Consider the following 17,991-nt stretch of genomic DNA (forward strand, 5'->3'; position numbering starts at 1 on the left):
TTACCTTAACAATCACCCCCCATAGAATACCTCTCTACTGGCTGCTACCTGGAACACATCATCACACACACACGCACACACACACACACTGGCTGACAGTTGAGGGTAACCCGTATTGTAGCAGTGGGGGGGGAGGAAGAAAGAAGTAACATTCAAAATCTCCTGGGGGAGACCCCCAGACCCTTGCGTCATTATTCCCCCCTGACATGGGGGGCACTGCCAAGGTGTCCCGTATTTGACCACATCGGAGGTGGCAACCCTAGTGAGTTGCAAGCTCCATTCTCTTGGTGGAAACCGCTCAATCACTTACAGTGTGTGTCTCTTTGTGTATATGCAAGTGTACTTACTTCATTTCTCTCTCCTGTTCCAGTTCGGCCTGCAAGCGAGCTAGATCATATTTGCTCAAGTCTGTCTCTACCATCATAGGCCACTAAGTTGCACTAATTACATGAAAAGTTTGTTCCTCTGGTATCCCATGGAAACCACCGGGGCCCCTGACTGACAGGAAGAAAAAAAAGAAAAACTAATAGAAATTATAAACTTTTAATAAAAATTTTCATGGGGCCCAAAATTCTTGGCAGCGCCCCTGGCCTGGCTATCCTATATCCTATTGCCTTGCTCCCTGGGCCCCCTTGTGGCAGCCTCATCCCCATGCCCATAACCTTACACCATTAATTAGATCCAGTATTGGTCATGTGACCTAATTGCCAATCAATGCAAACGATTGCAGGTGTGTTTCACAAATGAGGGATTGCCTATGAGCAAGTGTGACTGTCCACATCCATCATTCAGGTTGGGAGGGTTAGCTCTGTGGTTAGAGTGCATGACTCCCTGTCAAGAGGTTGGAGGTTCATATCCCCCCAAGGAGATTTTGGATGAAAGCTTTCAATAGAACATGACGATGTTGAACATATATCTCTAAAGTGGGCTTTTCTTAAAGATACATTTGAATTCCGAATAAACTGAGCGTTGAGTCCCTGGTAGCCTAGTGGATAAGGTGGGTACCATGCAGGCTGCTCATCTGGGTTTGAATCCAGCTGGGGGGTGCAGTTTGAGGTGAACACCCTGATTCCTTTCTGTCATGTAAAACACAATAGTCTTTAATGTGGGTGTTTTGAAACATTGCATGTGAACATTGCATGATACAAAAGAAAATACAGACAACTTGTACATATTGCCATTTATTAAAGACTGCCATTCAGTCAAGGTCAACTATTGCAAAATAATGTTGCTGGACCAGGGCTGAACGGTCTAGCAGGCATATGGTTATGAGAAAGAGATGTTCAAGCGCTGCTGGATCTGGCCTCCACAGAAAAGACAAGATGGCTGCCTGGAGGAGCACTCCTCACACACCAGGTGTCCGCAGGGCATGAGGACCATGTGGACCCACTTGTCCCGACACACCTTACAGGTCCACTCCCACTTCAGATGCTGTAGCTCCTCTTGGTCTTGGATGGTTCGTCCCCCTGCAGGGGAACAGAGAAATGGGACTGAATGAAGCAATTAGTAGTCATGGGTTGATGATGTCCATAGCCACTGTGACAGAAATAGTGATGTTGTATATTTCATGAGAGGAGAAGACCACAAACTCCCATCTACTAATACCATAGGAATACACATAATAATATAAAAACAATTATTTGAAACGGCAAATACCTGAGGCCTGGCTTGGAACACTGGGATTCTGGTCCCCATCATTGAAGGGTCTGACAAAACTCCTGTAAAATAAAGAGAATCAGACAATGTAATACTGATATACACCATGGGACCGACAGATGTAATCCAGCTACTGTGCCTTGGGCATCTCTTTACATCAAGGTTTCATTAACTCCTTTGCAACTACATAGCTATGGATAGTAGTAAAGTTGTAGTTACATAGGAACTGCTATGTAGTTACACTTTATTAACATTAAGCTGTACACATTATTTCTATTAAAATTCAGCAGTTTTGGAATGGGAAGGTTGAGATTGCGCTTGATAAACAACATCAACACATATATACTGCAGTTGCACTTGCAATGTTCTCAAATGATTGGCCTCTCTCCCATTAACTGTTGTTGAAAGCAACCTCAGCAAAGAGGATATACTGACCCTGAATCTCGTGTTACAGGCCAAGTGTCCTCTCCCTCCACACAAGGCAGGTCGCATGCCTCGTCGGTGCATTGTACTGGTACCTAAATACAACAATTACATTATTTTCTTACTGTAGGAGCCAAAATTAATGCGGCAAGCCCCGACATATGCAAACTTAGAGGAAAAGGCGTCAATGCAAGAGGAAGGCAAATGTGCAGCAGCGAGGAACACCGATAACCACAATCTTTAGTTAATCTTTGCAATCATTATTTTAATTTCAGTTTTGAACATCACGCTGTGTTGTTTACTAGTCTAACTTACATACAATAGTTCTTTTGTATACATAAGTTAATTTACCTGATCCATTGTAAAACTTTTCAAGAGTAATGGCGGACTTGCGTGGCGCGGCGTGGCGCTCAGTGCCACGTGTCCACGTTTGAGCTACGTATTTCCGCATTTGGGCATTACCGTTTTTGGGACATCAGAGTTGGTGCACCATTTCCATAATTATATAAAAATTTAATGTCCATAATTATATAAAAATTAAATGTCCATAATTATATACTTTTGATTAAAAACTAGCTAGTTATAACTTTTTGTATATAATTATATAAAGGCTGTATAGCCCTTTTTACAAGCAATGTCACAGAGGGCTTCAAATATGCCATAGAACTGCCCCTCAACCAACCTAAACCCTCAAGAAAGACAAGGCAAAACTCTCAGGATACTCATTTGAGAAAAAATTGAAGAAACCTTGGGAGGAGAAATTCAGTGAGGGATCCCCTCCTCCAGACACAATATTAACAATAATCAAAATACTTTTGATTAAAAACTAGCTAGTTATAACTAATTAAACATGAAACTTACTCAGTTTTGTGGTTTGAGGTGTCCACTTTCCACGCCATCATAATAATCTGACTCCAACACGATTCCATTGGAAACTATAAAACTTTCAAGAAGAACATGTAAATGTATATCTTGTACAAATAATGACTATTTTTAAAGGTTAGAGTAGCAGACAAATGCGAGCTAGTTCAGCCAGGGCACTCGGGCAGCGCGCGTCATCCGCTCATTACCACACCTGTGTTAGCCAGCTCAAGCCCATTGGGCTACACCCGATAAGGTGGCATTAAAAGGCCGCGCGGATACGCACACACTCACCCCGGTTGCTGTTTGATCTGTGCTGCTGCCGCCCTCCACCATCCCCTTCTCTCCCTTGCTGTCTGTATGTTCTGTCCATCAGGGGGATTATATCTCTATTGCTCCCTGCCTCATATTTCATGTAGGGAGTGCTTCCCTTAGATTCATCCACTCAGAAGTCATTCATCCAGCCAAAGTCAAACCTATTTCCATGTGTATGTTTATCAATAAATGTCCAATACGTGTGTGTCTTGACTGAACTGAAGAACTGAATCCTCCATTTCTAAGTTGTATGTTGTGGCGTGGCTGGTCTCTGCGCCCCTCCAGTATGCAACTAGAGCACAATCACTCATGTAACCCTACAGGCACAAGGCCCTTGGAGCTCAACAACGTCAGACAGAAGCTGAGGAGGCCAGCTGACTTCAGTTACCTCTGTTACTTCAGTCATCAGTCCTCCTTTATAGGAGCCTGCCAGGGCTTCAACACCCCCACACGAACCTTGTGTTTGAACTGCAGACTCCACACAGGAGACCCGACTCACCAGGATCCATGGACCGCTGGCTGGCGAGGGAAAAAAATAATACGTTTTGCTTTTTTAAAGCGTTGGATACAGCCCATACATAGGGACATCTGCTGGTCAATTCATGATATGGCGACTGTATCACGTTGATACAAATTGAACAAATTGAACAAATTGAACAAATTGAATTGAAATGATTGAATTTTTAACCAAATATGCCGGAATTGCAGTTAATTTACCCTATGATGAAATCAGAGCAGGAATGTTCACAGTAAAGTTCAATTACATTTATATTTAACATCACTGCAAATGAATTAAATCAATGATGGCAAACTTACAAAAAGAAGGTTTTAAATCTTACCTTCTCTACCATGAATAATGTAAATTGGAGAGAGAACGAGGAAGAGGAGAAGTAGAAGGAAAAGAAGCTTAGAGACACCTCAGGAGACTCAAGAAAACCAGTAGTTCTACATTCCCTTATATACCCTACTGTAAGGAGGATAACCACGACCACAGATCACATCTATACCCTTACTTCAGCATAACAAGAACAAAAAAAGGGGAAGCAATCTTCATCATTTCATTGTTCCACATCTACTGAAAGCATCATTTCAATTTGTGAACTACAAGTTCTGGCACGGTTCATGCCACACTACTTTGGCAAACTTACCCCTGTAATCCTGACTCCTCTTGTACTATCCACCAACCCTACCAGACAAATAAGCAAGTAACCAATAAATGTCTCTGAACCATGACCCCTCAACAAACTAAACAACCAATCAAAAAGCTGACCCACCAATCAACCAAACAAACACTCCTACTAACCTACCTACTTACCACCTAACCAATCAACCAACCTAACACCATTACCCACCAGGCAGCAAAGCAAGCAACCAACAGACCAATCAGGTGGACAACCATGGTTTATCTTTATTATATACAATCTTAATTACATACATATGAAATCATGGCATAATGTGACTTGACAGTAATACACCGGTGACTGATCCATTTAAGTATACATCATGTTTTGAAAATGAGTAAAATAGCGTTGTGCAATATCTTTATTTCAGTTTCATCCAAGCACTGTCACGTGTTGGATGGATATGATAAGAATTAGGGAAGAAGTCAACAAATAAAATAGGAAAAAAAACATAATGTGGTTGATGTTTGAGCTGTCTAGACAGAGGATTTAAGTGACGACCAGCCTTTCCTTGTCATGTGGGTGAGACTTGAGAACAGTGGAGACAATGAGAATAAAGGCGAGTGGAAGAGGGAATGAGAGCAGGATTGAAGTAGAAGGCAGCAGTGAGAATAGTGATGTATGAAATAACAAATAAATGGACCTCAGAGATGTATGTTGTTAATAAATGAAAGGAAATACAACACTGGGATTAAAGTGACCTTCAAGGACCTTCAAGTCTTTGTTTGAGTATTTCAAAATAACCAAACATTCAGAAAAATACTGAGTCGGGCCTGTCCATGTTGGCTTTCAGCTAACGGCTCTCCAGGGACACAAGTGGAACAGAAAAATCGGAACAGAACAAAAAAATACACATACTGGCAAATCCATGCCAAGGTGCTTTAGTCAGCTACAACATTATTACAGTATGACAGTAATATACAGTTACCTTTTTAGAATATGATATACAAGTATATGACAGCTATCTTTACACACAGGCATATATATTACTCTAGTAAATTATTTCTTGAAGTGATGATCTTTGTGTTGTATTTAACAAGAACATATCATGATACAAATGGATTTGGCAAAATGATGTGGATGTAATCTCAACAAGGGAAGGTTGAAGAATACAGTTTGCAGTGCTACAATGTTTATCTCAAGGCCTATACGAAGTTTGGCAAAGTGTGGTAAATATCCAAACACCAAATTATAAAAATAATTAGGATAAAATCAGGTAGAAAATGACAATAGAAAATAAATCAAGCCCTCGCATGTGTTTTAGGTTGTAAATTTAATTACAACATTTGATATGTTTATCATTGTGCTATTTAACACTGCAATTCATTAGGTATGTTTGTGGATCAAATCTTTCGGTTTACTGTAGTATCAGTGCTGAGATTAAGATTAAATATACACGACTAAAGAAAGCTTCGCCAAATCTGAAATGTTAAGTGAAACGTATACAACAACATTTTCGATGAATTTATTTACAAAAAAAAAAAACATGAACACAAATATGCACAGTCAGCATTACATGGGCACACAGGAGTTATAAATACACAAAGATAGTGAAGAGTGGGACTAAGACAGAGTGGCCAGTGTGTGGGATTCCACTGGATCAAACCCTGGATTAGTGGTTTGCTTAGATGATAAAAGTGGCGGTTGGTAGACGATAAAAGTTTTGTGCGAAGGGTAAATACGGGCGATCAGATGTCTCGAGCGATCAGTGATTCTTCACACATTTGTCTTTGGATATAATCACTTCCTAAAAACCAAGTTATTGAAAGTTGCCGATAAAGCGGAAATGTCCGAAAAACAGGAAGTGTCTTTAAACCTGTTGAGTCATCAATCGTGCTTGTCAGGTGCAGTTGGTCAGTGGGTGAGCGTGGCAAGATGCAAACTGTCAGGATCAAGAGTGTAGTCAGGGGACATTCCTTTGGACTAAAATCCTTCTATGGTGCTTGTTATTGTTTGAGCTGGTTAGATACTTCAGAGAGTAATGCTGGGTCGAGTTAGCTAGGTGAATCCCCCAGCCCCTCTGCTTCCCGCTGCAGTCTGAGGGGCCAGGGCCTGCTTCCTCCACTACTGCAAGTAGCGATACACCTTGAAGCAGTGGTTACCAGAGTCCGCCACGGCCACGTGTCCGTCGGAGGTGAGGGCCAGGCCCTGGGGCCCGTAGAGCGGGTCAGCTGACGTGTTGATGTAGGACAGGAAGGAGCCCGCGCTGTCAAACACCTGACGGAAAACCAAACACACAAACACAGAATCACTGTCAGAGAGCCGGGGAGGAAATAGGAGCGTTTACAGATGCTTTGTCTTGAACGGAATCTTGGCTTTTTGAAATAGTTCGCTTTTGTTGTTTTGTTTTTTGATCTTTAAACTGTGGGGGAAATTCTGATGATACTGTGTAATTTGAATAGTCAAGATGCCGGCTTAAGACAATTTTAAACAACTATTGAAATACATTCATTGTACATATGCCCAAAATTTCATTCACAGTCTTTATTAGGTTTAATTTGTTTTGGTTTCATATCTCCCCCCCTGTATCATTTCAGATTTTTCACCGATTATATATTGCCGATATTCACGGTGCCTCTTAGTAAACAGACTCGGATTTTCATGGACGACGATAATATCAATAATCCCCAGTCCTCTGGTCCTGGTCAGTAGAGTGACATCACACAGGGCGGAGCCTCACCTGTATCCGGCTGTTGCCCCAGTCTGCCACGATGATGTTGCCGTTGGCATCCACCGCCACCCCGGTAGGAGCGTTGAACTGGCCGTTCCCCTCCCCGTGTGATCCAAACTTGAACAGGAACTCTCCGTCTGCACTGTACACCTGGGGACAGGAAGTAGAATCATAACAGGAAGTAGAATCAGAACAGGAAGTAGAATCCGAACAGGAAGTAGAATCAGAACAGGAAGTAGAATCAGAACAGAAATTAGACTCAGGCAGCTTGTGTCAAATCTTTTTGTATTACATTTAAGGAATCCGTAATTTATAATCCCTTCCTAAATTGACTGACGTGAAAGAAAATGTACGCCAGCACACATGTAGCGTGTGTGATGTGGGCATGTAGGATGGCTGATTGAGAAGGCCACGCCTGATCGTCTCACCTTTACGGAGTGGTTGTGGAAATCTGTCACAACAATCTCATTCTTGTTGTTCACTGCTACAAAGTGTGGACCTAAGGTTGGCGATAGATAAACAGGGGAACGGGTAGAGAGAGAAAGAGTTAAGCGCCGGAAGGGGTGTATGTTCCCAGGCTCACCATCTTGGCCAGACTAGGCAGCAGGTAAACATTTGACAAATGTAATTAAATAAGCGAGTCTTTTTTTGGTCCATAGTGTTGTGACATTATCACACTACAGATCATATTAAATTGCATTAGTTGGGTGATTAGAGTCAGATGGCTGAGCGGTGAGGGAGTCGGGCTAGTAATCTGAAGGTTGCCAGTTCGATTCCCGGCCGTGTCAATTGACGTTGTGTCCTTGGGCAAGGCACTTCACCCTACTTGCTTCGGGGAGAATGTCCCTGTACTTACTGCTAAATGACTAAATGTAAATGTAAATGATTATACATGGTCATTATCTGAACCATCATTTTTATTTATAATCACAAAATCAGTCTGTTGTTTCAGCATACAGTGTATGTATCATGTTACAAATTGCAAAATTTTTCAAGAGAATTGTCTGACAAAAATGCAGGTCATTAAATGTGGCAAATGCTGCCATCATAATCACGGTAATCATGCATAATCATTGCCTCATTAGCACATAATCCCAGCGGCATTTACATGAATATCTTATTATGCTTTTTTTTCTATACGCAGTCATGGAGCGAGCTGCCAAAATTAGCCGCTGTCAATCAGAGACACAGTGAGGGGAACAGAGAGAGGAAGGAGAGGGAGGCACAGAGAGGTGACGGCGTGACGCTCAATACTTACTGAACACAGGGCCAGATCTATTTAAGTTTGCACCACTCTTTTCTAAAGACAAACGGAGAGGGGAAGAAACAGAAAGAAAGGATGAGCCAAAACGAGGTGGAGGCAGAGATGAAGGACCAGCGACCGAGCAAAGAGAGGGAGGCGTGGTCTAATCTACAAGCACACGCGTTCCTATTGGCTCCCAGAGCCACGAGAACCACAAACGAGATGGATCCCCCCGGGTCCTAGCCCCTACCCACTCACCTGCGAACTGGCGGTCAGAAGTCCCCCGGGCTCCAAATTTGGTCACCAGCTTCCCGTTGGCCTGGAAGATGAACACGCAGCACGCCTTGTTGTCGACGGCGATGATGTGGCCGTTCCTGTCCACGGCGACGCCCTTGGGGCCCATCAGCTTACCAGCTCCAATCTTATTCTGGGATGGTGAGAAACGGGGGCAGCTTTTGTCTAACCACGGTTTAGAAGAATATGTCTTATATACATCTCTATATAAAAGTATGAGGAATCTGAAGCAGTCTTTATCAAAAGTGTTTAAAATGCGTGTTTAATGCTACAGCATGCACAGGGGAAAAACAAAACTTAAAAACAGGGGCTTTCTGGAAGGTATAAAAAAACGATATGTAAAGTTTGAATAGTTGTAATAATATGAGGGTGATATTTGTATAGAATGAGAGAGCACAGTGCCTCTGCTCAAGTCTCACCTTGAACTTCCCGTCAGAGGAGAAGATGCTGACCCATCGGTTGTCGTAGTCCGCCACGATGATGTCACCGTTCATGTCCACGGTGACGCCTGTGGGCCTCTGCAGCTGGCCAGGCGTGCGACCTCTGACCCCGAAGCGCATCTTGAACTGGCCGTCATTGGAGAACACCTGAAGGGACAGGCGGCGTCATTTCAACGTGTAGCTGAATCATATCACATCTCAGGCTCTGTCGCTAGTTTATCACAAGGGTCAGGTGAATTGTTCGTTCAGGAAAATGAATTAAGGAACTGTTATCCTCTCAGGTTTCAGATCCCCCACAAATCCGGAAGTGTCACTCCGTGAGTAGGTGTGTGTGTGCGTGCGAGCACCTGCTTGTCTCCCTCTCTCCCTCTCTCCCTCTCTCCCTCTCTCCCCCTCTCCCTCTCCCTCTCCCTCTCCCTCTCCCTCTCCCTCTCCCTCTCCCTCTCCCTCTCCCTCTCCCTCTCCCTCTCCCTCTCCCTCCCTCTCTCCCTCTCCCTCCCTCTCTCTCTCTCACCTGTATGCACTGGTTGTTGCTATCGGCTACCACCACTCTGCCGTTGCTGGAGGCAGATATACCCTGCAGGTTGGTGAACTCTCCCTTCTCTCTCCCCCGAGAACCTAGACAGAGAAACACACACGCCTCATGTGATTAGGGTCGTTGTCACACACTGTAGGATAGATAAAGAGATTAAGTCATCACACTGATAGGTTGGCTATCTTAAGTAATTGTTTTGATCGCTTGATTATCCCGGGCAATCCCCTTGATAGGTTGGTTATCCTAAGTAAAAGTGTTGATTGCTTGATTATCCTGAGAAATCCCTTAATAGGCTGGTTATCCCAAGTAACCGTGTTGATAGGTTAGTTATCCTGGGGCAATCCCCCTTGATAGGCCGGCTATCCCAAGTAACCGCGTTGATAGGTCGGTTCTCCTGTGGCAACCCCCTCTCGATAGGCCGGGTGGACGGAGGCCCCGCCTTACCCACTCTGTAGATGAGCTCGTCCTCGATGGGGTTCTCCTTCTTCTTGGTGGTGCTGTACATGCTGGAGGGCCGCCTCACCGCCTTCTGCCTCACGTGGCCCCCGGTCCCGCTGGGTGACTTGACCCGCCGCTTCACGTCGTCCGGGGACTGGGGCACGTCGGAGGGCTTGACGGCCCGCAGGCGGAAGGGGCTGCCGCGGACCGGCTGGCCGTACAGCGACAGGGCGAAGGCGTGCTCGCCCTCGGTGCGGAGCACGTAGCCCACCTCGTACGTGCCGTTCTTGTTGTCGGTCACGTCGGGGTCGGCGGCGCGCAAGCCGTCCGCGGTCGTGATCTCGGCCTTCAGGGCGGCGTTGCCGGTCTTCACCAGCTCCCCGTCCTGCGAAGGCGGGCGGGAGAGAGTCAGTCAGGTCGTCAAAGTCTACGCCTGGCGTTTTATATTCATTTAGCGTATGCTTTCCGTAGCGACGTACAAATACAGAAATTACAGTGAATAGTTCTCCATCCAAAATATGACCATGAGAAAACAACGTTCACAACAGGCTTGCGAATGCTCATGGAAGAAGAGAGAACGTGAGTTTCACAAGTGATTGGAAAACGAGAAAGACCTTGTCCTTGGTTGTCACGGTGATACTGAGGTGTTGTCCCGTCGCCGCGTGGCGAAGACCCTCTCCCGTAGCCACGGAGGTGTGGCCTACTGCTGCCGTGGTGATGAGGACCCCCAGGTTCTGGATGGAGCGACGCAGCCCCTCGGTCTCCACCTGGAGGGTCACACACAGTCCCACCTTACACCACAACTGACCTCTGACCCCCGAGTGTGACCCCTGACCCCTATCAATCAATACTCGACTCCCTGACCCTTATCAAGACTTGATTCCTGACCCTCATCAAGAATCAACCCCTGACCCTTATCAAGACTTGATTCCTGACCCTTATCAAGACTCGACCCCTGACTTTTATCTAGATCTCTTAGGCTCCACAAACACCCTCTCATCTCTGAAGATCCCAGATGCAGCTGACGTGTGTGAGTGTGTGTGTGTGTAGCGCCGTGTATCGTACCTGGCAGTCCAGGTGGGCGTTCTGGTGAGGCTTGTCCGGGAAGTCGTGTCGGGCCAGGGCTGCCACCCTCTCCGACATCTGCTTCTGCACCAGCAGGACCTGGACACAAAGACCCGACTGACCCGATTGTACAGCACGTTACGGTCTAGACTGGAGTTTATCCAAGGAGGATGACAGACACACAAGTGTGTGTGTGTGTGTGACGTGTGTGTGAAGAGCGGCCTCAGCTCCACCGACCTCAGTGGCGCTGCCGTGGTTCAGGGCCTGCTCCGTGAAGTTACAGCTGCTCTGGATGTGCTCCTTGCCCTGGAGCAGAGAGGAGAGCTGGGCCTGCAGGACCTGGAGGGGAGGGGAGCGTTAGCATTAGCTAGCATCCGCATTAGTTAGCAGACTTGTAGTGTAGATATTACCGCGGGTGCAGGGGTTGCATTTGCACCCCCTACTGTTGGGATGAAAACATTTAAATGTTCATCCTTGAGCATGTTTTTGTAAGCAAAAATAAATAAATCACTACCCTCGCCTATGATAGTACAGGGCTGCCAACTTTTCCAAAAACCTTGGGGTGAGATTTGGTAGCGCACCCCCCCTAGAGAGAGGTGAGGGGGAGAGAGGTGAGGGGGAAAGAGAGGTGAGGGGGAGAGAGGTGAGGGGGAGAGAGAGGTGAGGGGGAGAGAGGTGAGGGGGGAGAGAGGTGAGGGGGAGAGAGGTGAGGGGGAGAGAGAGGTGAAGGGGAGAGAGGTGAGGGGGAGAGAGAGGTGAAGGGGAGAGAGGTGAGGGGGAGAGAGAGGTGAGGGGGAGAGAGAGGTGAGGGGGAGAGAGGTGAGGGGGAGAGAGAGGAGAGGGGGGCGTGTTAGCTACCTTCTGCTTGGCGTTGCAGATGCTCTCCAGGTCGGTCACGAGGGCCGTCTTGCGCTGGTTCAGCGCCCGCTCCAGCTCCTCGAAGGTGCCCGTGATCTCGGCCACCGCCTCGTTCTTCCTCTCCGTCAGCTGGCGGGAGATCTCCGTGACCAGCTCAATGGCGGCCGTGAGCTGGGGCAGCCTGGAGGGGGGAAGGAACGGCAATGCCAGTTAAAATCTTGACGACTTGGCTACGTTTTGTCGTGGATCCGTTTGTAGCGTCAGGACTGTGTCCGTGTTTGCCGTCACATGTTTGGGTGTGTTTGATGAAACCATATCAGGTTCAGGGTTTCTAAAAGTAATTGAAACTTGTATAGCAGGTTTTACAAGCAATTGTTTCTGAGGGCGTCACAAAGTCCAGTAGAAGTCAAGGCCACTCATTCTAGTAGCTCATTGTCCACTTGACTTTAAAATGTCTTAGTTTCACATTTCTGTCTTTTGAATCCTTTAAATTGTTTATTTTTTCTACCACGCCTGAATTTTGGGTGAATTCCACTGACTTGAACATTTACATTTAGTCATTTAGCAGACGCTCTTATCCAGAGCGACTTACAGTAAGTACAGGGACATTCCCCCCGAGGCAAGTAGGGTGAAGTGCCTTGCCCAAGGACACAACGTCATTTTCACACAGCCGGAATTGAACCGGCAACCTTCTGATTAATAGCCCGATTCCCTAACCGCTCAGCCACCTGACTCATGAATGGACCCAGAGGAGGGGCCCTCCCCCGAGGTCTGCCTCTCGAACGCTAACCTGTTGCGTATGGCGTCCAGCTGGGTCTTCAGCTCCGTCTTGTGCTGCTCCAGGACGTCCCGGAGGGGCACGGTCACGTGCTCGCGGTGCTCCGCCTCCGTGCAGTCCAGACACATGGCCGTCTCGCACGACTCGCAGTAGAACTCCATCACCTGCAGGGGGAGCCAGAGCGGCAGGGATCAGCAGACGGGAATCTCACGATGGTTTGCTTGGTGTGGCGCACGGAATCTGTTGAGGTGAACTCGCGCCGTTCCAAAATGGGGGTTTGTGTGTGTGTGTGTGTGTGGGGGGGGGGGGGGGTCATTGGCTGTCGGGGAAGTAGGGGGGGCAGTAGGGGGTAACAGAGTCTTACCTTGCCCTCGTGGTTGGGGCAGGAGAGGGGCTTCCCTGCAGCTGCAGCGCTGACCGACTCCAGGACGCTGCAGGCCTCCGGACGAGAACATTCCGGATCTCTCTGGAGGACCTGGTCAAACACATACTACCCTTCATCAAAGAGCTGTTCCATATGCACTATTTCAGAATAAAATGAGCATGACACATTTCACCACGTCGTTTGGTATTCAAAACAGGCCTCCTTTCAAACATTGCTGCTTGCTTGTAGCATTGCAGTTAGCCGCCATCTTAGTTGAGTAAGTCATGCTATAAACACCTTTATCTTTTCAAACAGACAAAAGGTTGGTCTACCACATCGCCTTGCGTCGTTTAGTTTCTAAATGAGGCTAACCTCCATGAGATTGTGATGAAGAAGTTGTTCTGTAGCGCTGACACCCCCTTCTCAGGCAAGATGGAGGTCTGCCGACACACTGGACACGACAACGTTAAAGACTCTGGAGGGATGTAGTTCTGGAGACAACTGAGAGGAGAGGAGAGAGGAGAGTGGAGAGAGAGAGAGGAGAGGGAGAGGGGAGAGAGAGGAGAGAGAGAGATGAGAGAGAGAGAGAGGAGAGGGAGAGGGAGAGAGAGGGAGAGGGGAGAGGAGAGGGAGAGGGAGAGGGAGCGAGGGAGAGGGAGAGGAGAGGGAGAGGGAGAGGGAGAGAGAGAGGGAGGAGAGGGAGAGGGAGAGGGTGAGGAGAGGGAGAGGAGTAGGAGGGAGAGGGAGGGAGATGGAGAGGGAGGAGGGAGGGAGAGAGGAGAGGGAGAGGGAGGAGGAGAGGGAGAGGAGGAGAGGGAGAGGGAGAGGGAGAGGAGAGAGAGGGAGAGGGAGAGGGAGAGGGAGAGGGAGAGGGAGAGAGGGAGAGGGAGATGAGGAGGGAGAGGGAGAGGAGAGGGGAGAGGGAGAGAGAGAGAGGAGAGGGAGAGGAGAGAGAGAGAGAGAGAGAGAGGGAGAGGGAGAGATTAGTCACCTCAACCTATTTGTGCAAGGCTGATCTAAATGTAATGACCCATTACAAGTAAGTGTTTATATATACAGTATATGCACATGGATTATCAATATGGCAGCTGAATCATGGAGTGCACGGCACTGGATTGTTGACAGTTGTGTTCATGCAGAGGGAGAGGAGGAAAGAGAGAGAGACAGAGAGAGAGAGAGAGAGAGAGAGAGAGAGAGAGAGAGAGAGAGAGAGAGAGAGAGAGAGAGAGAGAAAGAGAGTCCTCCTAATTGACGGACAGCCCTTAAACACAGCTCTTGTCAAAACACGCAGAGGATCGGTGTGTGTCTGAGTCAAAACACACACACACACACATACACACACACACACACACACATACACACATACACACTGCCATAGCCCCGGGAGACAACAGGGATACAGAGGCAGGGACAAGAGCCTCTGATAAAACAAGAGAGAGGGGCGAGAACCAGCGAGAGACCGTGAGAGAGAAACAGAGAAGGAATAAAAGAGAAACAAAACAAAGAAAAGATACGAGATATGAGAACATCAGGCTCGAGGCGGGAACACAGAATGGAGAGATAACTCAATAGATAGGGGCCAGCAGATGGGACGAGGAGAGAGGGAGAAGGGGTGGAGGAGGAGAGGGAAGTAAAGCCCTGGCTGAAGTCCAGACCTTTGGTCAGAGGCTGACAGGGGTTGATTCCTTGCACAACTGTCACCCACAGCCTAAAGATTAATCCCCCCCACCCGCCCCGCCCCCATCACAACCACCCCCACACACACCCACACAGACAAGCAAACACGCAGACAAACCCTAACACATGTCCACGGTTTGGGCTTTTAGCCTGACGGAGGTCATCTTCGTGTATTTCCGAAGAACACATTAAATATGTGACAGGAAGGTGTTGCATCTCTTCCACCGTCCCTCCTTTCACTTCCTTTAAGGTGCCCATCATCTCTGCTCGAGTCGTTTGAGCGTGACAGGATTGCTGCCTCTTCTCTGGAGGAGAGGGATGGGGAGAAAGGACTGAAATTCTTCCCTCGGTCTCGCTTGTCTCTCAACACCAGGCCTCTCTCCAGATGACCGCCGCCGACTGGGTTCTCAAACTCAGGAATGCACTTCGATTCTCCGACGAGTGCTCTCCGAGAAAACTGGAGTTAGTCTGAAGAGGGGCTGGGGGGGGGGGGGGGGGGAGTTGGCGACTGTCCATGTTTGGCCTGTCAGTCGCAGTACCAGGAAGCGTAACTGAACAGAAAGGTCCCCCTCGAGGGTCAGAGGCGTGGTCGGGATTTGGCGGTCGAGAGTTGCGGTCACGGTGTACGCGGTTCGAGTTACCTTTCGCAGAAGGTGTGCAGGCAAGGCAGGACCTTGGGGTTGTGGTAGTGGTCCAGACAGATGCTGCAGACCAGGAACTGCTTGTCTATCTGCCGGACCACAGGCTGGTGCTGGCCTTGTCACGCATCGCCATGGTAACAGACATCCAAGGAGCGAGACTCCGAGTGTTGGGACGTCAGTTAACCTGGAGGGGAGAGAGAGACAGAGAGAGAGAGGAGAGAGAGAGAGAGAGAGAGAGAGAGAGAGAGAGAGAGAGAGAGAGAGAGAGAGAGAGAGAGAGAGAGAGAGAGAGAGAGAGAGATCTTTAAACATAAGGATTTTGACGTGATGCAAAGTCTCTATATTATTAAACACTATATTTTCAAACACAATATGACAGTATTAAACATGTATACTGCTGCTCTCTGCCACACATGTTTAATGGATGGACAGAGAGACGTAGAGAGGGAGAGAGAGAGACGAAGGGAGACAAAGGGCCTGTAATGTTGTTTTTCCTCGCTTTCCACGCACGTGGCAGCCTGTGCATGGCGTTGGTCGTTTTACAAGCTGAACCAGGGACCCTACATAGTCTCGACTCAGCTGTTACCATATTCATGTCATAATCCATCTTCCTGTAGGCTTTGCTGTGTCAACAGTTTCAAATAACACCTTAGCACTGATGGAGTTCCATAAACCATGTGGAAGGCTTTGTAATAATACAGTAAAGAGAGACAAAGAGAGAGAGAAAGAGAAGAGAGGGGGGGAGGGAAGAGGGGGGAGGGAGGGAGAATGGATAGATAGAAAGAGAAAGAGCCAGAGAGAGAAAGAGTAATGAAGAGAGATAGGGAGGGAGAGGAGATCTCATTTCAGGTTTTAAATGATGTCACAGAACATGCTCCATATGAGCATTCGGAAGAGAAGCCCTGATTGGTCGCAAGCTAAAGAAGAGAAAGGGGTCAACAGGGTTTCCTCTCTCACACACACACACACACACACACATAACCCCCCCCCCTCATACACCCCCCCCCCCCCCCTCATATACACACACATAAAACCCCCCCTCATACACACACACACACATACCCCCCCCCTCATACACCCCCCCCCCCCCTCATATACACACACATAAACCCCCCCTCATACACAACACACACACATACCCCCCCCCCTCATACACCCCCCCCCCCCCCCCCTCATATACACACACATAAACCCCCCCTCACACACACACACACACATACCCCCCCCCTCATACACACACACACACATACCCCCCCCCCCTCATACACCCCCCCCCCCCCCCCCCCCTCATATACACACACATAAACCCCCCCCTCACACACACACACACACATACATATATGACCCCCCCCCCTCCCCCTCCCCCCACACATACAGATTCTTCTGCTTGAGACGACAGCTAGCCAGGCTCCACACGAGGGCCTCCTTCCCACACAGGACGTCCTGCCCGTCAGGAAGACGTTAACCCCCCCTCACCCCCCCCCCCACACACAGTCACCATGGAGCGAGCACACAGCGCAGGAGCGGGAGAGGGAAACAACGACTGAACCACGATGCCGTCCTCGTTTCTGCGGGAAACGGGATTCTGTCCTTCTAGAAGGGTGTTGGCGTTGATCCTAATTATTTGGGAAATGTTGACGATTCTTGTTTATTTCTGGGGGGGGGGGGAGGTAGTTTTTTTTTTTTATCGTTCACATCTTTCCACGCAGTCGTAGCGGAGGACAGTGAGGGGGAAGTGCGGATGATGCATTTGAAGACAGCGATGCACAGCAGAAGTTGATCATGCCCCTGTAAAGGGGGCAACTGCACGGCGATAAAAAACGTGATTTGATGTAATATAACACAGACACAGCTGCCAGTCTGCCCAGCGACAAAAAAGCTGAATTTACCGTCTGGCACACGTGAACTCATTAGAATTTGTTAATACACAAGTCATGTAAATAGCATGGCTGTGATGCTGAGACTATTTTTAGCAGCCGGGTTGTTAGGTGGCTAGTCTGCACCTCAGGTTCCTGCTAGACTCTGCAGTTACATATTTTCAGCAGGTCACCAGATTTAGTATTCATATTCCTGACACACACAACGCAAACGTACATGCTCGCAAACACTTACACACACACACACACACACACACACACTGATCTCTCCACCCCCCGCCCCTCCCCCTCCCTCCTCCCTCCAACACCCCAGTCTACACATCTGTCGAGCCCGGCTCCCGCGCCGAACCAAATCCCCGTCAGACTGCCTGCTGTCAGTGTCCAAGTCTGACGGCCTGCACATGATACATACTGTCTGCACGCACCCATACACACTTACACTAAAAATGCACACACAGACACACACATCTACAGATGCATTCGCAAACGGGCAAGCAAAGATGCATGTACACACCCACACATGAGCATGTCTGCACACACACACACACACACACACAGACACACACACACACACACATACAGACACAAACACACACACACTAATAGTGAGCTAAAAGGGCAGCTGTGAAGTGGAGGGCTCTTTCTAAGCTCCTGTCTACATTATGGGAGGCCGA

The 17,991-nt window shown here is 48.0% G+C and overlaps 1 protein-coding gene and 1 long non-coding RNA gene across 2 annotated transcripts in view; both read right to left on the reverse strand.

Annotated features, from left to right (window-relative positions):
* Positions 1-1,187: 1,187 nt before the first annotated feature.
* LOC136933497 (uncharacterized) lies at positions 1,188-4,171 on the reverse strand. The gene is made up of 6 exons (XR_010874807.1): positions 4,095-4,171; positions 3,712-3,774; positions 2,941-3,022; positions 2,092-2,174; positions 1,657-1,718; positions 1,188-1,466 (listed from the first exon to the last, which is right to left on the reverse strand). It is a non-coding gene; the product is annotated as an uncharacterized lncRNA (long non-coding RNA).
* A 467-nt stretch (positions 4,172-4,638) lies between these two features.
* trim3b (tripartite motif containing 3b) overlaps positions 4,639-17,991 on the reverse strand; it is a 21,955-nt gene continuing 8,602 nt past the window's right edge. Inside the window, 18 exon segments of the mRNA XM_067228911.1 lie at positions 4,639-6,653; positions 7,117-7,257; positions 7,536-7,606; positions 8,366-8,407; positions 8,609-8,777; positions 9,064-9,231; positions 9,599-9,702; positions 10,064-10,442; positions 10,672-10,824; positions 11,123-11,221; positions 11,360-11,461; positions 11,981-12,161; positions 12,771-12,922; positions 13,123-13,233; positions 13,495-13,508; positions 13,511-13,623; positions 15,441-15,546; positions 15,549-15,624. Of these exon segments, the coding sequence (XP_067085012.1) occupies positions 6,501-6,653; positions 7,117-7,257; positions 7,536-7,606; positions 8,366-8,407; positions 8,609-8,777; positions 9,064-9,231; positions 9,599-9,702; positions 10,064-10,442; positions 10,672-10,824; positions 11,123-11,221; positions 11,360-11,461; positions 11,981-12,161; positions 12,771-12,922; positions 13,123-13,233; positions 13,495-13,508; positions 13,511-13,623; positions 15,441-15,546; positions 15,549-15,585 (2,295 nt within the window). The 5' untranslated portion in view covers positions 15,586-15,624 and the 3' untranslated portion in view covers positions 4,639-6,500.

The sequence above is a fragment of the Osmerus mordax genome, chromosome 25, assembly GCF_038355195.1.
Source record: "Osmerus mordax isolate fOsmMor3 chromosome 25, fOsmMor3.pri, whole genome shotgun sequence".
In the NCBI taxonomy this organism is placed as follows: Eukaryota; Metazoa; Chordata; class Actinopteri; order Osmeriformes; family Osmeridae; genus Osmerus; species Osmerus mordax.